Below are 22447 nucleotides of genomic sequence, written 5' to 3'. Positions count from 1 at the left end.
ATTGAACCTTACAAAAAATATTTCTTAAATGTTGACCTGCAACAAAATTCACATTACAGTTATTTAGTACCAAAAAGGTTTACCATGTCTTACTCAGCTGTGTTGTAGGTTTCAAATATGTGGAAATGTGATTACAACCTCTTAAAAGCTCAAAAACAAACAGTTTAAAAAACTGGTCATAGGTTGGAATCACTTTATTTTGATGACGTACTGAACTCTGGTTATGACGCCTTGTAGGCTCAATGAGAGAGCGTCTGGATAAGATACTTACGGATGCATTCGTAGTGAGTTCAAATCCATCCAAACACGGAATTTTAATTCCAAGATTTTGATAGCTATAGCTGGAATAGCACATATATGACCAACTTTTAGAAATATATATATATATATCCAACAACTTGAGATCCCGTACTTGGATAGCCACAGTTTGACAAGAACAGAATTATCAATGCCTGTATAGCATTAACAAAACAAGAATGGAATATTATTAAACCTAATTTAGTAATGTTCAGATATTGGTTCTATTCTGATTACCTATTTGCCTACCTAACTTGAAAGTACTCTATAAGATATTGCTAACAAGACTGGATTCATACATACGAGTGACATGCCTGAAAAACACGGTTCTGGTATAAACTGGTTATATAAACTAGTGTACAGTAGGAGTTAGCATCTAAGGTAATCATGATGATTTCTGGTACTAATTTTAGAGCATCCCTGTTCACAGCATTTAGCATATACACCATATTTTTTCTGAGATTTTGTGTTTTGTCCTATACCGATCACATGTCAGGTCGATCCTTCTGCAGTGATTGCGCTACGCTATTGAAATATATATACCCTACAGGATGAATTTATTCGCGGAGTTATATTTCGCGAAAATGAATCAATCCAATTGGTTTTAGAGCAGTTTTGGAGCTTACATTGCTTGACATTTATTATAATGCTGTATACATTGTTTATCGAATAATGTAACAAATTTTTCACTATTAAAGCAGTTATAGTGCAAAAAAGGGAAGGTCAGTATAAGCCAAAAAGATCGGTAACTGTAATACAAAAAGTATAAAACAATGAGACTGCCAAAATATATCAAAACGTGAAAATTTTATTTTGTCACTGTATTGTTAGATAGTCGTTTTGACAGGTTGAGTCCAACTAATCATCATCGATGATCCTCAAATCAATATGTTATTTTTCAACCCTTCTTCTATAGTGGCGGTCAATTGGAGGCGGCGTTCAAATAGAGGTTGGCGTTGTATTTCTCAAATGGCTCATCAAAATTTATGGAAGATAAGTTTAGCCCTATTACGAGAAAAGTGAATGTCACTTATGTTTTGCTCTCTTTTTCGGGTTGAGCGATATTACACCTTTTGGATGCAATAAATCTGCCAACTTCCTTCCAACTTGTCAAAGATTTCTTAATAAATATGCATCGGCACACCGAGAAATACCTCTACCAGTTGATATCTATTGCTTCATATTGACCTGCGATGATATTATAGCCTGTGTCCTCCGTTGCAAATTTGTTGGCATTTTCAATTTTTGTTTCATTTTAAATTTGAAGACATATTTTCATTTTATATGTCTCTATATATTCATTATATTTAACAATGTTGTATAAAAGTTAATTGCACTCATAAATATGTTTGCTACAGTTTGCAGCCAAAACTAGCTTGTTATGTGCAATAGAAGTGGAGTTCCGAGCATCGATCCACTGTAAGCCATGTGAAGATAGCTGTAAGGAAGCTATTAAATAACATGCTATAAATCTGCATATTAATAAGTTACATAATGATAATCTATCAAATTATACAACTATACCTGTATATTCATGAAAAAGTGACAAACAAACCGCACTTATATTACACGCAAAAACAAAAATTAACGTTTTTAAAACAAAAATGTTTGCATCGTTTGCTCGGATCGTTACGTTCTGATTGTTGCTTTTGATGGAACGAACATCTTCTAGTTGTCCAATACCTTCCACAATATTTTCTGGCCCCAACTTTTCTTCTGCACTGCTTAACTAGCCGATATTAGCGTTCAAACAGTTTTTTGGCAGAGAAAAACTTTCACTCGCTGCACTTAGCACAAATGCAACACGTAAAAGCTTTGCTCGTTAAGCGTAACCTTTGCTCTAAAACTTGCAAAACGTTTTTTATGCATGTTCTTCGAAGTATTAAGACTGCGTTAAACAAGAAACTACTATTAGCCTGAGACAGTAATTATTTCTATGGCTTTGCTTTGAAAGTTCATCTATCATCGTAAATTAAACTGTTTTTTCTTATATACGTAGGCTACTTCGAAGTGAACAGACCGCGTTAAACAAGGAACTACTATTAGCCTGAGACAGATATTAATTATTTTTATGGGGTTGCTTTCAAAGTTAACAACAAAAAAGCGAAAAGCTTTGGAGTTGGACAACCAGAGAATTGATTGTTAATAATGTAAACGATTCATTTTTAATACGACTTTTTGGACACTTTTACCGATCACTTGGTATTTTAAGTTCACAAAAATCAAAAATAGTCCAAGCGGTGATCAAATAGAGGTGGTGTTCAAATAGAGGGTGGAGCTCTATTTTTCAACCTTTCTCTTGTAGTGGGTGTCAAATAGAGGTGGCGTTCAAACATGAATTTTACCTAATCTAGTCTTACACTCTTTTCTTATTTAGAGAAACTGATATCTCCATATAATGTCTGCAATGAAAACTGTGTTAGTAAAATTGGACCCTGAAGCAGAGGGTTCGAGCGACTGTCTCTATCCAACAGGTTAGTTAGAGAGTTCTACTAAACTATGTATATTATGAAGATTATTGGCCTTAAAGGTTGACTTGCAACAAAATTCACATTACAGTTATTTGGTATCAAAAGATTCACCATGTCTTACTTTGCTGTGTTGTAGGTGCAAAATATGTGGAAATGTGACTACAAGCTCTTAAAAGCTCAAAAACGAACAGTTAATCGTCGCCATCACGAAACCGCCGTATATTGGAATGCATATATTTTTCTGACATAGTCAAGCGATTTGGTTATTGTTTTGACACGTGATGTTCTCATGTGAATTGAAAGGCCAATAAAAGGCTCAATATAAAACTTTTCGTAGCATTATTTTATGACAAACACTTAGGGTTTTACCGAAAAGCCCGCATCAAATATAGATATTCGCTATTTTACAAATTTGTTTCGGCTTGGTCTAATCATCTAGTCGTATTCTGATCATGTGTCCCATACTTCTTGCCAAATGGCGCGAACAATTTTTGCAGCGTTTTTCAACTATCTCAGGTGACCAACAGGCTTCTCATGTTTATCAGAGGATGATATGCACTCTTTCGAGCTAAGGTTAAAAAATTAAACAAATTTTTACGGTAAGTTTTGAGATATCAGTGCTCAAAGTGACAGCATTACAATGATGATGAAATAGACGCTCAAGGACAATAGACATGGTTTTATTGAATGCGTAAAGTATGTTTGTGAAAATATGTCGACGAATGAGGTTGCATGAAAGTGTAAACAGAAGCCATCTTGTTCAGCTACATCCAATCTGAGCCGTTTTGGAGAGAGATTCTAATCTACAGTGGTTTCGTGATGGCGGCGATTAACTGTTTGTTTTTTAGCTTTTAAGAGCTTGTAGTCACATTTCCACATATTTTACACCTTCAACGCGGCAGAGTAAGACATGGTGAGTCTTTTGATACCAAATAACTGTAATGTGAATTTTGTTGCAAGTCAACCTTTAAGAATTTTTCCAATATGTATTTATGTCTTCCATACCTATTTTTTCTTAAGCCATGCTATCTATAACCATGTTCACTGCATTTATTTCCTATTTATCAATCAAATTATCAAATCACTTTGTGATTTTCTCTATATCTATTTTCTTTTCAGCCATGTTTATATATATATTTCTCGAAGTAGGTCGTATGTCTGTATGCATTCTGGCTATAGATATAGCTATAGCGTACGCTGATTATTGTGCCAATGTGGCCATGCGTTATGATGCCTCTGTTAAAAATATCTTTCATGAGGTTCAACTACTATATCTGGAGTCAAGGCCAATTCTTCTCGCGCAGATAATTATATCGTCTCCGTGGCAAAGCCTCAACATTCTCTCTCTTTTCGGTCAGACAAAGTACGATATCTCATTTTCACATTTGTACCAGTATCGAGAGGTAATAGTATCGTCATATTCAAAGTTTAGATGGATATCTTCTGATGGAACAGTAACCTTTTTTAAACTCACACTTCTATGCAAGATTAGTTATTATTAATTCAACATATTTAGGATTTTTATTTCGTTTTCTCAGCTCATAATAATTGCATCATTATTGATACATCCTTTATTGTAATCGTAGCAGATTCGACTTCATTTAGCTATTACTTGCTAATTATTTCACATTTACATCTTAACTTTTTATAGTCGCTTTTTTTTAATTCATTTGACTTGCATGAAACATTTTCCTCATGATATGATGCTTAAGAGTTGCTTGACAAAGCTTGAAAACCTTTAAAGTTGTTTTTATTTTCTCTCTTAATTTATTTCAATTACGCAAAACACATTCCTCATGATATGTAGTTGAAAGTTAGAATGGAAAATGTTGCTGTATGTTAAATAAAAATCAATTTTCTGTGCAAAGACTTTTTATTACCCAGCATTGCGGGTAGCACAGCTAGTATATAAGCAGTATATATATAAAAAAAATTGTTTCCTCACCCCGGATACCTCGTATGGGTGGTAAATTCTGCTCTAACTCGGGTCTCCTACCAGAGACCTGGGAGTTTGAGCACTTGCCTCAAGATCTTAGCTGTTCTCAATAGCGCACTTTTCTGCAACTCACCTGAGTTGATTGTTGTTGGTATTTGGGCAAGCCACATTTTATGCGCCGGTGTTATTGCGTCCAGTGCCCCAATGACTACTGGGATTACAGTTGTTCTTACATTCCAGCATTTTTCAATTTCTTCTCCAAGAGGAAGATATTTCTCTACCTTTTCTTTTTCTTTGCCGGCTATATTGTAGTCATTGGGTACTGTGATATCTATTATAGTAGCCCTCTTGTTCTCCTTGTCTACCACCACTATATCTGGTTGGTTTGCTAGGACATGCTTGTCAGTTTGGATGTAGAAGTCCCAGAGGATCTTAGCGCAGTCATTTTCATTCACCTTACCAGGAGCTTCCCACCAGTGTTGTGGTTTATTAAGGCCATACTCATCACATAGACTTCTATACACAATACCTGTGACATGATTATGCCGTTCAGTGTATGCGTATATATATATATATATATACTAGCTGCATTACCCGTCTACAGGAGCAGATTCACGGGCAGCATAAGGTTTATTGAGAGTTGGCTTTCATACCGTAAAACAACTCCAAATATGCAGTTACATCTCCCTCTCTCCATCTCTCCCTCTTTCCTCTCTCTCTCCCTCTTTCCTCTCTCTCCCTCTTTCCTCTCTCTCCCTCTCTCTCCCTCCCTCTTTCTCTCCCTCTCCCTCCTCGCTCTCCCTCTCTCTCTCCTTCTCTCCCTCTTTCCCCTCTCTCCGTCTCTCCCCTCTCTCCTCTCCCTCTCTCCCTCCCTCTTTCTCTCCCTCTCTTTCCCCCCTCCTCCTCGCTCTCTCTCTCCTTCTCTCCCTCTTTCCCCTCTCTCCCTCTCTCCGTCTTTTCCCTCTCTCTCCCTCCCTCTTCCCCCTCTCTCTCCCTCTTTCTCTCTCTTTCCTTCTCTTCCTCTTTCCCCTCTCTCCGTCTCTCCCCTCTCCCTCCCTCTTCCCCCTCTCTCTCCCCCCTCTCCTCCACGCTCTCCCCTTCTCTCCCCCTCCCTCTTCCCCTTTCTCTCTCTCTCCCTCTTTCTCTCTCTCCTCCTCGCTCTCCCTCTCTCTCCCCTTCTCTCTCCCTTTCTCCCCTCTCTCTTCTCCCTCTTTTTATCCCTCTCTCTCCCTCCCCCTCTCCTCCTCGCTCTCCCCCTCTCCCTCTCGCACCCTCTCTCTCTCCCCCCTCTCCTCCTCGCTCTCTCTCCCCCTTCTCTCCCTTTCTCTCTCCCTCTCTCTTTCCCTTAGTTCAACGCAACACATGCGGATAGACAACATTTTTGGTTTTTCTGTCGGGCGTATGAAGAAACAGTTTTCGGCGTGTGCCTACTTTTGAGCAGGCGACGTATAGCTGGTCATGGCTGATGCAGGGTGACAGTAAGTCGATAGCAGCTGCTCTCTTTCTTTTCACAATAGCGTATCGCAACCCTCGGAGTACTCGTGAAAGTTCTGTAATAGTAAGTTACAGTAGGCCTACTCGTAGCTGGAAAAAAATTAGTAACTCGGCTGCTGAAGGAAATGAACATGACCCACTATCACGAACAGCGGCAAATCCAACGTTATTAAGTAGTGGAGATATCAATCAATTTATCTTTGTATAAGCTATCCTGCATTACTTATTAGAAGTCATCCTCTCATGTAAATTTTCTTTTAACTTTTACACAAATAATCTCAAACTAAATATGAATTGTTCACTACTATCTTGCATTCAGGATTATTCTACAGTTTCCGTTTTATTGGATAATATGCCTGCAGATAGAGGCTTTTTGTTATTTTGTTATCAGCAAAATAAAAGATTACTAACTAACGATCGAATCGAAAAAAAAAGACCACCATATAATTTATTTATACTGCTCATATTTGGGAGTTATCGGTGACTCAATATATCGAGAAGACAACTCATACTATTAACATATCAGTATTTATCGTCCATCCCTACGATGAATAGCGGGTTACGTATTATAATAGAGGCGTGTACTAACCGGAGATTCCCGTTAATGCGCCCTAGCGGGGAAAAAAACACAGAATAGACACGGCCTTATATAAAAGTAGCGGCTAATAGTCCGAAAATTACAGTACCCTATAAAGCGGACAGACAGATAGATAGACAGACAACGATTGCCGTTTATATAGTAGATATACGCATACACTGAACGGCATAATCATGTCACAGGTATTGTAATAATATATATATATATATATATAGAAGCTGTACAAGTATATAGCTTCTATAAGTTTGTCTGCTATTGTTATTTCTTAACAAGCTATGTTCTCTGTAAACATACCTTAACACTTCTAATTGAATGCCACCTCTATTGGAATGCCACCTTTATTTGAACGGCACCTCCATTTGACCACCACTTTGACATTATTTGATCTTTATGATTCCATAATAGCAAGTTATCAGTAAAAAAGTCTCCTCCAAATCGTACTAATAATTACTAAGTTACATCATAAAAGTTAATTCTTCCATTTGGATTGATGCTCATAACTCCTCTTATATTGCATATAAAGAGTCAGTTCTGGCTGCATACTGTAGCGAACATATCAAATTATCAATGGGTTAATGTCGCAGTCCGATGGAAATTGCACAATATAGACGACATTTGCTTCGTCTATAGAACTGTTAAATTCATCTTCCCTAAATTCTGATGAGCTTTTTGAAAAATACAACGCCAGCGTCTTTTTGAACACCAGTTTCATTTGACCACCACTATAGAGGAAGGGTTGAAAAATAGAAATCAATGGCATTCAACTATATAGGTTTTACTGTATATTATATCCCCATGTCTGCTGTAACCTTCCCTTCTCAAATCATAGTGTATTGTAACTACATACTATTCTATTGTGATGCTTTACTCAGCTTAAAGTACTGTTTAGGCTAGTCATTTTGTGTAGCTCCACTAAAACGATGTTTTGAGGTAGTAAATTATCAATACATTATATTGTAGATGTCGAGGTTAAAGTAGAACCTGGTGATACTTCAGTCAACAATTACAGTAATGCAGGTAATTATACGGAAGGATTTTTCATGATAACTATGAGTATTCATTGTATATACCTAAAGCTTCTGGAAAACTCTCATCATTATTGTAGCAGTTGCAGAAGTAAAAACAGAACCAGGATCTGATGATGGTTCTGATAATCTCTACCCAACTGGTTAGTTAAAGATTTATCAAATAATAGTGATAACTGCTGCTGATAAGCTCTGATGCTTCTGAGTTGATTAAATATGGTAATCACTTTCCTCTATTGTCTCACCTACTGGTTTGTTAGTAAAGATAAAATACTAAATCTGACCAGAGTCGCAGTTTAAGTGTAAGTTCTATGAAGGAATTCTTAACTTAACTAGTTTTAGAATTTGATTAGCTACTACAGGTACATGAGAGCTAATAAAATGCGAGCTATTTTCTCAAAGTTTGCAGAAGGTAAGATTAGGTTTTAATCACATATAATTTCTTTAGCAACTTTGTTTAAGATTTTTTTGTATAAATCTAATAATTCTAGTTACCGTAAAACCTCAATATACTGCTGTGGTGCTCTATTTTTCAACCCTTCCGCTCTAGTGGCATTTTATAAGAAGTGACGCTCAATTAAAGGGTGGTGCTGTATTTTTCAACCCTTCACCTATAGTGACATTCCAATAGAGGTTTTACAATATCCTGATAAATTGTTTATATTATAGATGTTGAATATAACCCAGAACTAGAGAGTTCATCAGTCAACATAAACTGTGATGAAGGTAAATATGGTATTACTTTAATGGATTGAATAACAGGACATCCATGTAGTTGCATTTGTAGTGCTGTAGCAGTAGTAAGCGTGTGACAGTCATGTAGCATGCAGTATAATTGCATTGTATACTTGCGCTACTGCACAGTATACACGTGTATACAAGTCCGACTATTTGGTACTGCCTACCACACTGTGTATTGCTAGATAGAGTGGTTGGTGCATCGCTAGTGCACATTTCGTAAGGCTAGATACAGCATAAACTTTTGAATAACACTGCACATATATGCACAGCATTTTTACATGAAAACCCGTCACAGAATCAAGTGTTGAGGTTATGTCAATGCAACCACAAAATAACCACCAGATATGAATGCTGGTCAATATTGAGTATGGGTCAGTGAATTGATCACAATTAGCATTTTGTATACGGTTGCAATGAGAATCTATCAAGGTTTTAATTCATAATTTTAATGAGAATATACTACAATTACCCCAATTTTATAGGAATAGGGATAATGCCTGACGCTAATCTGAAATGATATGGGAGTTAGAGCACAAGTTCATGGGTTTGCTAAACATAACATCTGATATTTGGTACAAGGATGGGCAGATGCAGTGTCAATTGATCTACAGTATCTACTAAAGCGCAGTTGCGGTGTACATACAGTTTAGGTTTTGTATAATGCGCATTCAGTGTATGTATGAGTTGCTGATTTTCGCAGATTGCATATTAGAAGTAAATGAGCAGTAGAGTGCAGTGGACAATTTGCAATAGAAGCACAGTTGCAGCAGCAGTAAGTCTGCTGATCATTAGAAAGTTATAAAGTACTTTAAAATTACTGCGTACTGCAATGCCATGACGTAATGTGCTTCCGATACATCACAATCGTGGTGTCGCTTTTTCATCATATAGTGAATAGTCCAGTCATAGCATCTGATGATGGTTGCTCTAAAGATAGAATTGTTTGATAGCATAGCCAGTTTACCCCAGGAGACAGATTGTTGTTCTGGCCTTAGTATTTGATAGCCATTTAGCCATTTTATACACAGGTAGACCAGCTATAGCATCTGGTATATATTGGTTTAGTAGACAAATTTTTGGACAATAGTATTTATTGGCGATCAAGCAGTGATAAAAAAAATTGTATGGTCATAGTATCTGGTGGCTTTTATTCTGGTAGTCATTACATTCACCAAAAAAAACACAGCATCTGGGAGGCAGGCGGCTCCAAAAAGAGAGTTGTCTCTCTTGTGCGAAAACATTACAATTTGATTGTGATTACCACTAAATCGTTGCACACTACTTCTGTGAAAAAGATATCTGACAAGTGTATTTTGTGAGTTTACAACTTCCTGAGCTGCAGTCTGGGCAAAAACCAAATGGTTTTAATCGTTTGAGGCGTGGGATCAAATGGCTCAAAGGCAATCCCCAATCATTATTGGCTTTTCCTACATCACATTTCTCTACGATTAACAACAAACTTGTTTTGCATTTAGCTACTACTGCCAATTGTCGAAGGGTGAAAAGCTTTTGTGATTTAGCTTGGTTTCTCAGATCAACTCAGATTTGCCTTCTCTTGGGGGAATGTTCTTTTTTAAGATGCCTCAGCAAAACTTTCATCCATGCTATGCAGAAGGGTTGGTATCCACTATCTAGTAAAATTTGTAGGTTTTAGTACAGCGATGTTGAAGTTATTGTCAGTCTGCAAGTTGGTGATTATCTTCCAGGATGAATTTATTCGCGGATTGCCTTTTTCATGCATATTCACGAGCTGATTTATTCGCGGGTGAACACAATCACTCTCTATTAAGTATTATTGCGGCTAGCAACAAAGTAAACCCTTCGCATGCGCACACCGCATATTTAGGTTTATATTTAGCTTACAACTACGAGTCGATCATGCTAAGCTATAAATTTCTTGCTGCGTTCAGAGGGTTTCACAAATATTTATCGCTTTGGAGGCCTCTGATGAACCAACAACTTATGGTAAGTAGTGAGTTTTTTCAAAACCATTTACTAAATTAATTAATTGAATTTCACTTTGGTAATCACAATTTTATTTTTTCCATACCTACCGCTTCGTTATTTGTTTTAGGGTGAGAGGGAGCCCAATAATCTGCACGACCCATTTGCAGTAAAGCTCGTAAACGCAGACAGCGCGACGGTTGGTCATCTACCCCGTGAAATTGGTAGAGTAAGCAGCTTTGTCATCATACACAGAGGCACAATGACTGCAAGGGTGGTGGATGTCATTCCTAGAAGATCACCAATAATTCAAGGAGGTCTTGAAATTGAGGTAGAAGTGACCGCAGCTGCTAACGAAGTGAATATATATGTTTTAACAAGGAACAAGAACGCCGTTACGAGCACAAATTTTTGGCCAACCGGCAGAACTTTGCAATATTAAGCCACGAGGAGAGTTCTGACGATGACTCCCTTACCAGCCATGTAGTAGCGAGAATATCGCTTTCATCATCTATCCAAGACAGTGAGAGCGATATAAAGCTGCCATTACCAAAATAACTTGCCAGAGAGCATCATTACACGCTAGTATTTACTTATCAAGAGTATCAGTTTAATTTTATTGCCAGACAACTGCCATATGAGCTAAACGTTTTTTTTTATTCCATTCATTGTTTGTAAAATTTTATTTGTGTTTGAAATATTGTATTTCTACACTCAAGTTGGTAATAAATTCTAATATATCTGTACATGAAAAAGAACATATATAATATAATCATGTTTGCTGCAGCCATATCAAGGAGTTGTTGTTGATGAAAAGGTCTAGGTTAACTGGTTGCTTCTCTGCCAATATTCCTGCCTTGGTGAATACTACTACTTGTCTCTAGTTTTCATAATTGGAATAGGTTATGTTTCATTCTCAATCTGCAGTAAACACAAAATGGAAAAAATATTAATAAGTGTAAAGGAAGTACAAAAACAATAGCTGAAGTATTTAATGAAAGCTAACAGTTTTTAAACTAGAGAATGAACTAACGCAATTAAATATGGAAAAACGTATCTGCACTGCAAATCAAATACATACCATAATGTCCAGATTAGAATCATTATCGTCATCACTTTTGGCATTAGAGGTTGATGGAGTTGATTTCAATGTAAAAAACCTGTGGGAGATATTTTTGCGATGACGACGCCATGCCGAATAACTTGTGAGAACCTTGAATAATTTTGTAAAGAAGTGTGATGCATTGACAATGGGATTAACTCGAAGCCCCGGCGATGATTTTAAAAAAGTTTTGGAACTCGGCTACGTTTAGTACTTCTGCCTAACGGCTAGTTTCCAATTTGAAGCAATAGATATTCTCCCTTGTGTTTAAAAATAGAACTAATTATTATTCGAATTCAATAATTCGCGGAATTTACTGTTCGCAAAATCGCGAAATTTATATATCCATCGAATATTTTTATCCTGTAGGGTATTTAAGTTTTATGATGCGCTCTTTACCTGGCCACTTGACAGGTCTCATGAGATCATCAGATAGAAAATATAATGTGCACCAGTCTAGTAGTGCAAAGACTTTCTCTACATGATTAAATTTGTTGTTCCTACTGTCCACCACGACGCGTAGTTACGTGGCAACAATCTTTACACCAGAGAAGGTGCAAGGTGGTACTAATACAGGTACCATCTTGCATCTTCTCTGGTGGTACATACAAGGTGGTATTCATTGTATATACCTATAGCTTCTGGAACACTCTCATCATTATTGTAGCAGTTGCAGAAGTAAAAACAGAACCAAGATCTGATGTTGGTTCTGATAATCTCTACCCAACTGGTTAGTTAAAGATTTATCAAATAATAGTGATAACTGCTGTTGATAAGCTCTGATGCCATTGAGTTGATTAAATATGGTAATCACTTTCCTCTATTGTCTCACCTACTGGTTTGTTAGTAAAGATAAAATACTAAATCTTACCAGAGTTACAGTTTATGTGTAAGTTCTATGAAGGAATTCTTAACTTAACTAGTTTTAGAATTTGATTGGCTACTACTGGTACATGACAGCTAATAAAATGCAAGCTATTTTCTCAAAGTTTGCAGAAGGCAGATTAGGTTTTAATCACATATAATTTTTTTAGCAACTTTGTTTAAGATTTTTTTGTACAAATCTGATAATTCAATTTTCCGTAAAACCTCAATATACTTCTGTGGTGCTCTATTTTTCAACCCTTCCTTTTTAGTGGCATTTTATAAGAAGTGACGTTCAATTAAAGGGTGGTGCTGTAATTTTCAACCCTTCTCCTATAGTGACATTCCAATAGAGGTTTTACAATATCCTGATAAATTGTTTATATTATAGATGTTGAATATAACCCAGAACTAGAGAGTCCACCAGTCAACACAAACTGTGATGAAGGTAAATATGGTATTACTTTAATTGATTGAATAACAGGACATCCATGTAGTTGCATTTGTAGTGCTGTAGCAGTAGTAAGCGTGTGATAGTCATGTAGCATGCAGTATAATTGCATTGTATACTTGCGCTACTGCACAGTATACACGTGTATACAAGTCCAACTATTTTTAATGCAAGATAAGCAGTATTGGTACTGCCTACCACACAGTGTGTATTGCTAGATGCAGTGGTTGGTGCATTGCTAGTGCACATTTCGTAAGGCTAGATACAGCATAAACTTTTGAATGAGCATAAACAAAAGCTCATGATTTCTACTTTGAGACTATTTTGTTCACGTTGGTTCGATTCTTATCTTCTCTTGCACTACTTGATAACAGACACAGACTACATGTTCCATTAAATTGCTTCAGCTAAAAAAGTAACTTGAATGGAGTACCGTTCAAAAGATCATTTTGTATCATTTGATCAAAAGGTGTATACGATTTTAGATCATTTTTTGTTCTCTCCAAGCAATTTATCTACTTTGAAGCATTAGTATGGTTGTGCTCCGTGCGATTTTCTTAAAATCCAAATTGTATCCAACATGTCTGTGGCAAGATTCCCTAGTGGTCAATGTTTGAGTAGATTACTGAATCTGATTAGTTTGGATGCACTGTCACTCAGAGGTTTTCCAATCAATTTGTTACTCACATTTGTTAGTTTATCTATACAGACGGTTCCCAACCTATGAACGAGTTACGTTCCGAACGATTGTTCGTAGGGTGAATTTCTTCCTAAGTTGCTTCAGTGCTACCGTACAGGATGAAAATATTCGTTGGTCATAAAAATTCGCGATTTCGCGAACAGACAACTCCGCGAATTATAAAATTCCGTGAATAATTAGTTCTATTTTTAATCACAAGGGAGAATAACTACTGCATCAAATTAAAAACTAGCCGTTAGGTTGGTTTTTAATATAAATACTAAACGTAGTTGAGTTTCAAAACATTCTTAAATTTCTTCACTTTCCTTTCTTCACTTTGTGTTCCTCCAAAACAATTTAATGGAACATCATTGCCTGGGCTTTGAGCTAACACCATTGCAAATGCATCACATTTCTTTACAAAATTATTCAAGGTTGTCACAAGATATGCAGAATGGCGTCATCGCAAAAATAGCCACTAGGCAGAAGTACTAAACGTAGCCGAGTTCCAAAACTTCTTTAAAATCATCGCTGGGCTTCGAGTTTTATTGCCATTGCATCAAACTTTACAAAATTATTCAAGGTTTTCACAAGTTATTCGGCATGGCTTCGTCATCGCAAAAAATCTCTCCCAGTCTTTTTACATTGAAATCAACTCCATCAATCTCTATTACCGAAGTTGAAAACGATTATGATCTGGACATTATGGTATGTATTTGTTTTGCAGTGCAGATACGTTTTTGCGATAATCAACTGCATTAGTTAATTCGTTTGTTTAAAAACCGATCGCTTTCATTAAATACTTCAGGTATTGTTTTTGTACTTTCTTAACACTTATTAATATTTTTTTCTTTTTTGTGTTTGCTGCAGATTGAGAATGAAACAACCTACTCCGATTACGAAAACTAGAGACAAGTAGTGATATTCACCGTGGCAGAAATATTGGCAGAGAAGCAACCAGTCAACTTAGAAGCAAAGCAACCAGGCAGAAAAGCAACCAGTCAACCCCTTCATCGACAACAAGTCCTTGATATCGCTGCAGCAAACATGATTAAATTATATATTTTATTTTATGTATAGATATATTATAATTTATTACAAACTTGAGTGTACAAATACAATGTTTAAAAAACAAATGCAATTTTACAAACGATGAATGGAGTAAATATGAACAGTTTAATCTATATGGCGGTTGTCTAAAGCAATCAAATTAAACTGATACTCTTGATAAGTGAATACTAGTGTGTAATGGTGCTCTCTGATTAGTTATTGTGGTAATAGCAGCTCTATATCGCTGTCACTGTCTTGAGTAGATGTTAAAGGCGATTCTCTCGCTACTACATAGCTGGTAAGGAAGTTATCATCAGAACTCTCCTCGTGGCTTACTATTGCAAAGTTCTGCCGGTTAGCCAAAGATTCGTGCTCGTAAAGGCGTTTTTGTTCCTTTTTTAAACAGATATATTCTCTTCCTAAGTAGCTGCAGTCACTTCCACCTCAATTTCCAGACCTCCCTGAATAATTGGTGATCTTTTAAGAATGACATATACCACCCTTGCAGTCAATGTGCTCGCGTGTATGATGAAAAATATCTCTCTCACACTAAAACAAATAATGAAGCGGTAAGGATGGAAAAAATAAATATTGCGTTATACCGAAGAACCAAAGTAAAATTCAACTAATTAAGTAAATGGTTTTGAGAAAAAACTCATTACTTACCACAAATTTTTGGTTCATCAAAGGCCTCCAAATCTATGAATATTCGTGAAAACCTCTGAACGCAACAAAGAATTTATAGCTTAGCCTGATCCACCCGTAGTTGTAAGCTAAATAGAAAACAAAACGCACAATGCGCGTAGCCGCGCATGCGTAAGGTTAACTCCATTGCTAGACGTAATAGAGTTAACTTTTCCTAGAAAGTGGCAGTTTTTAGCCGCGAATAAATTCATCCGCGAATATGCATTAAAAGACAATTTTCGCGAAATATAACTCCGCGAATAAATTCATCCTGTACGGTATATTTTGTATTATAATTTATGTTTAAGGCCTATATAAGTATATTGAAGGTTTATATAAGTATGTTTAAGGCTTGTATAAGTAACCTGTATTGGTTTGTATAGAAAAAAATATTTAGTAAAATGGAGATAATACTTTGGTGGACGCCGGGCCATGACACTGCATTTCTTATTAATTGTATGTCTTGTCCTTTTTATTATATTGTGGTTTTAATCGTTATGCTATCACTTATCGTTGTTGTCTTATTTTTTGTATGTGTTGTCCGTTTATTATGTCGTTGTTTCACTCATTATGCTATTGTAATATTTGATATACCGTCATAACACTATCACTTATCGTAACTTATATTGTTGTCATACCAACACGCTAGCGGCCCTATTTATTCACCTTGTTAGCCGGTGTTTTTACCGTTTGCCGTTAGCCGGAACGGTTGATGGTATTGTATATAAATGAGTGCGCTCATTTAGTTGAGCAGATAGCCGTACGCTCCTCGGCTAGGGAAATTTCCTTCGCTAATTAAAAGCTGAATGAAACTACAAATAACTCGAAAGTTATTCGAGTTACGAACAACGGTACATACGTTCGTATGTACTGTTGTTCGTAACGGCTATCTGCTCAACTAAATGAGCGCACTCATTTATATACAATAATATCAACCGTTCCGGCTAGCAGCAAACGGTAAGAACACTGGCTAACAAAGTGAATAAATAGGGCCGCTAGCCGTTGATATGACAACAATATAAGTTACGATAAGTGATAGTGTTATGACGGTATATCAGATATAACAATAGCATAACGAGTGAAACAGCGATATAATAAACGGACAACACATACAAAAAATAAGACAACAACGATAAGTGATAGCATAACGATTAAAACCACAATATAATAAAAAGGACAAGACATACAATTAATAAGAAATGCAGTGTCATGGCCCGGCGTCCACCAAAGTATTATCTCTATTTTATTAAAAAGTTTTCTGTACAAACCAATACAGGTTACTTATACAAGCCTTAAACATACTTATATAAACCTTCAATATACTTATATAGGCCTTGAACATAAATTATAATACAGAATATAGCACTGAAGCAACTTACGAACAAATTCACCTTACGAACAGTCGTTCGGAACGTAACTCATTCGTAGGTTGGGAACCATCTGTAATACTTTTCTCGATCTCTTGAAGCTATCATCCTTGTTTAGTACATATAGTTCTGTTTGGGTTAACTAGAGTGGGCAGCACTATCGAAGGGTTTCAAATTTTTAGAGGTCTTCGGAGAGTTTTCAGTAGCAGATGTCAAATTGCTGTGATATTTTTCAATAATTGATATCTGCCCATTTTAATTTTTCTCGTCTCCCGTGTCCCATTTTATGGTTTCATCATTTTCTAGGTAGCATGTGTCGGCATTGAAACACTGTTATCAGTTTGTTACACTGTCAAGCCTATTTTAAACAGTTTTTTACACAGTATTTTAAACAATATCTCCATTAAAAATCAATATTAAATTCTCCCACTATGGACCACAGTTTGAGGACATCATTAACAAAGTGTGTAAATGCTAGTTTTCGTTATTGTCATAGCATCACCTTGATGATGACTTACCTTCTTGCTGGTGTTATCTACAAACATTTGCTAATAGCTACTCATAAAGTTATGTTTTTGGCGTCCCAACAGAAAATAGTTTTTTTATTTGGTAACTGCTTTAGTTGTTTGTGATAAACACACTGTCTCCATATTTATCCTTTCGTACATGAAGACTATCAGGAAGCTCAAAGCTTCTTTTATACACACTAACGTGCCATTCACTAGAACATCTTGAACCTGTATTTTTCATAAATTTCCTTTTTTAATATGAGAGCTGCAGTTTTACTTAGTTTGTCCAGTTTTTTCAGGCTGCCATCTCAACAAGTGTATCGCTAGATTTAATCCTTATACATGTATATTGTTACAAGGCTCCAACTCATTGTCAACACAGCATCTTCAGTGGGTATAGTCATTTTTACTTGTTTTAGTTTATGGAAATTGGCTTATTTTCGCTTTGTAATAATTTAAAAGAGAGTAACATTCTGGAGAATCATTTGAAAAAAATATAGATGACAAGAGGCTGTCAGTTTGTTTGAGTTGTGGACATGTTTAGCTCCTGGTTTTTCATGAAGAAGTTACTAAGCATAAGAAACCAGCTAGTGGCTCAAACCGAAGGTTGACTAATGTCTTCAGACAATAAAGTTGTATCTCTATCAGTTTGTCACATGATGAAATTTGCCTATTTGATTCAAGTTGATTACATTTTGACTGCACTCGGGCTAACTTTTGATCAAACACTCTCTGAACTTTATTTTTCTATCCATTTTAAATTATTTAGTGGTTTTCCCTCTTCTCTTTATATTAGAATTCACCGGTTGCTCATTCATAAACCTATCAAGTTTACTTTACTAGTAATACGTACTAGCTTATTGCAAGTACATTTCTGATGAAACAGTGCTGACTATATGAACTTATTTAATAAGGATAGATAGACTCGAATGTCACACAAAACTTCCTAACACAAAAAAGACATGCAGAGGTAATATTGTTATTTGACTATTAAGGATGTGGATGTTGTAACTTGACACGAGATGCATGACACAAATAGCGAAATATTTAAATTTAATCATCCAATACATCTTTTCATACTAAATTCTTTACTTTTGACAGCTGGTCAATATTAGCACATTTCAAGATTTGTGCCTGAACTTACATCTCATGTTTGTAGTGTTACATAAATTAGGTGTTTTTGTGATGAGAACTCTAAAAATCTTATATTACTTGTAGGGTGTAAGTGACCTTTCATGATATAACAATACTTACCTATATTTGGTACCACCAAGCCTGTGTGCCAAACAAACTCTCACACTGTCAACTTTTATTATAGGTGATTATTCTGGTAGATTTACTCACCGCAGTACTCGAAGAAAAGACATGAAGACTTCTACTGGAGAGAAGCCTTTTCAGTGTACAACGTGCAGTAGGACGTTTACTCAACGCTGTACTCTAACAAATCACATGAGGACTCATACTGGAGAAAAGCCATTTCAATGCAAGATTTGCGGTAGTAGGTTTGCTAACCGTAGTTCCCTAACAGAACACATGCGGATTCATACTGGAGAATAACCGTTCCAATGCAAGATTTGCAGAAGTAGCTTTGCTAACCGTAGTTCCCTAACAGAACACATGCGGATTCATACTGGAGAAAAACCGTTCCAATGCAAGATTTGCAGTAGCAGGTTTGCTCATCGTAGTTATCTACCAATCCATATGAGGACTCATACCGGTGATAAACCGTTCCAATGCAAGATTTGCAGTAGCAGGTTTGCTCATCGTAGTAGTCTAACAATTCACACAAGGACTCATACTGGAAAAAAGCCATTTCAATGCAAGGTTTGCAGTAGCAGGTTTGCTCAACGCAATTCCCTAACAATTCACATAAGGATTCATACTGGAGAAAAGCCATTTCAATGCAAGATTTGCAGTAGCAGGTTTGCTGAACGCAGTAATCTAACAATTCACACAAGGACTCATACTGGAGAAAAGCCATTTCAATGCAAGGTTTGCAGTAGGAGCTTTGCTAACCGTAGTTCCCTAACAGAACACATGCGGATTCATACTGGAGAAAAACCGTTCCAATGCAAGATTTGCAGTAGCAGGTTTTCTCATCGTAGTTATCTACCAATCCATATGAGGTCTCATACTGGTGATAAACCATTCCAATGCAAGATTTGCAGTAGTAGTTTTACTTTGCGTGGAAGTCTAACAAGACATATGAAGATACACAATAGAGAGAAGTCATTTTAATGTAAGATGTGCAGTAATTGCTTTGCTTGTAAGACATTTTTAAGACACAACTTTGTATGCTGGTATGCGCTTAAATACTCCCATATATTCTCATTTGGCTTTGTAAAAATTGTATTGTGACTTGTCTTTTTGTTATGTGATCACATCTGATGTATATTGAATGATAATATAATTAACTATTTGTAAGAAAACAAAGCGATTATTGTATTTGATAACAAATAAGATGTCCAATAAATGATAGCTTCGGTTCTATCTGGGTGAACCAAATCGGACATGACTGACGACTTCGTGCTTTTGGCATATATTGAGCTTATTCTTCCGACATCGCAAGCATTTGATTAGTTGCGTCTGTTATGAAATAATTTATCTAGAACACAATTTTTGCCCACCTACATCGTAATAGTTTATGCAACAACTAAGGTTTCTTATTGCATTTACTAGAGTTATTCCTAGATTCTGTAGTTTAAGTCCAGCCTCATTGTGTACCCTAGATCCCTGGTGTCCAAATGGAGACCCGCGGGCCTGATCAGGCCCTCCAGCTGTTTTTATCAGGCCCCCCAGCTGTTGTAATTTTTTTAAATGTTTTACAAATTGTAAAGAGCTTGTTTGGCAATGCATTATTGTTATTGTATCAGTAGTAATTATTACCGTATTTTTCGGACTATTAACCGCACCGCTATATAGGCCGCATCTGCTTTATTTAAAAAAGGTAATAAAACAATACATAGGCCGCACCTTTTGTATATGCCGCAGAACTCATGATGGTGCTTTTAACACAGCAACAACTTTGCTAGTTAAAACAGAACAGTGCCGTTAGGCACTGTTTCGTAGATTCTGCCATGGGGCACTAGCCACAGATTCTGGTTAATGCGCTCTACCGGTGAAAGAAAAAACCGCAGAATAGCCGCAGCCTCTAAATTAGCCGCATAGCTCAAAACATCGGAAAAAAGTTGCGGCTAATAGCCCGAAAGGTACGGTAGTTATCTGAAATCGTCTGACCAGCATTATTGACGAAGTTTAGTTTTGCGATAGTGCGAGAAATTTCTCAGCATAAATTTTTGGATTAGGGAATAGCCAACAGTTCCCCATTTGAGATTGGTTCAACTTCGGTTTTTTACCAATAGGGAATTTCCCAGCTTGCATTTTCAAGACTTCTTACTATGACTAATGACTTAAAAAAATAATTCATAAGCAATCATGGCTCAGAGATTAGTAGACAGAGAAAACCGTCATTTTAATCCAGACTGAACTACACAAGTTTTTTTTATGAAGTAAAAGGTAAGCCTATATGTTAGATATGCAATAATTCAGTTGCTATAAACAAAGTAGCAAATGTCAAAAAGCATTACACTCCAAACCATCCTGACTATGACGGAAGATCTCCTTCAGGTACAAGGAGGAGGCAGGAACAGCTTAATAGATTAACAAGGCAGGCTCATGGACAAATGGCTATGATGAGGGGAGCCACAAGCTTGCAACAGAGAGCAGCTACTGCTGGTTATGAGGTTTGTTATAAAATTGCCAAGGCAATGGCTGCTTACCGCCACAGCCAACTGTTCAAAGAATGCATGGTTTCAGCCATTCAAGCACTCTACCCTGAAAAGCTAGATATTCAGCAAGCTGTTCAGTCAGCACCGCTATCTAGGAATACCTGTGCACGACGAATAGAAACTATTGTCAATCATGTGACTGAAAGTGTCATATATAACTTGAACAGGTGTGAATCATTTTCAGTTGCAGTAGATGAGAGTACTGACAAACGATGTTTCTCAGCTGGGTGTGTTTGTTCGGTATTATCTCAACAACAAGTTTAGTGAGGAGCTTGCAGCAGTTATTCCACTGACAGAACGTACGACTGGAGAAAATATATATCAGGTATTCAAGGCTTACATGGACTCCCATAAAGTGTCAATGCATAAGATAATATCTGTAGCAACAGATGGCGCCCCAGCAATGGTAGGTGTATATTCTGGTTTTGTTAATCGCCTGAAAGATAACAATCCTCAGATGATTGCATTTCATTGTATCATACACAAAAGCATTCGTTGCGCACAACTGAAAGATGATTAGGGAAGTCTTCTGCTGGACATAATGAAACTAATAAACCTCAGATCAAAATCATCTTTACGACACCGCCAGCTTAGTAAACTACAGGAGTCTGATTCTCAGTATGGTAGATTGTTAGGACACAACAATGTCAGGTTAGTACCCTATTGCTATTTTGGAATTATATTTGACATACTTATTTTTATTACATTATGATGAGGTAAAAAAGCACTGCAAAGTTGTGAATAATGTCAATTATTTTTAATATACAATGTACTTTAATGTACTTTTGCAGATGGCTGAGTAAGGGTAGAGCTTTGCAAAGAGTATGGGCTGTAAGACAGCACATCGAGCAGTTTCTTAGTGAGATTGGATGAGATGCAGCAGAACGATTTTTAGAGATTTTCAGATCGGAGCATTCACTGAGAGACATGGCTTTTCTGATAGACACTTTGGCTCATCTGAATGACCTAAATTTGAAGGTGCAAGGCGAAGGTCGTAATGTGGTAGAACTCGGGCAGGCAGTAACATCTTTTAGAGACAAACTCCACTGCTTTTACGAGGACATAAACAGTGATATGAACCACTTTCCAATCATCCGGGAATTTGTGAATGGTCGTGATTATGTTGTGGACCTTACAGCAGCAAGCGCTTTTCTCATTGATGTTTCTTCAGAGATGGAGCGTCGCTTTGCTGCCTTCGATAGTGTCAATGGTATTATTGAGCTTTTTGCATGCCCATTTCAGGCACATCAGCTTTGGAAAGCCCAAGTTAATAACTTTCCTCGTGTTCAGACAGGTGTAGAAGCATTAGAACTGTATGATTTAAAGGCAGATACACTGGCTAAAGCTAAATTTGCTGGGCAAACTATTGTTCGGCTCTGAATGCAACCTGCTGTACAGGAGAAGTATCCTATGCTATGCAATATGGCAGTGCACTTACTTTCTTTGG

The 22447-nt window shown here is 36.7% G+C and overlaps 1 protein-coding gene across 1 annotated transcript in view; it reads left to right on the top strand.

Annotated features, from left to right (window-relative positions):
* Positions 1-19471, top strand: part of LOC137387867 (zinc finger protein 26-like) — a 41734-nt gene extending 22263 nt beyond the window's left edge. The window contains 1 exon segment of the mRNA XM_068074382.1: positions 18589-19471. Coding sequence (XP_067930483.1) covers positions 18589-19450 — 862 coding nt within the window. The 3' untranslated portion in view covers positions 19451-19471.
* Positions 19472-22447: the final 2976 nt, after the last annotated feature.

This window comes from Watersipora subatra, chromosome 2 (assembly GCF_963576615.1).
Source record: "Watersipora subatra chromosome 2, tzWatSuba1.1, whole genome shotgun sequence".
Classification (NCBI taxonomy): domain Eukaryota; kingdom Metazoa; phylum Bryozoa; class Gymnolaemata; order Cheilostomatida; family Watersiporidae; genus Watersipora; species Watersipora subatra.
The sequence above is the reverse complement of the archived record's forward strand: the minus strand, read 5'-3'. Positions and strand labels throughout refer to the sequence as shown.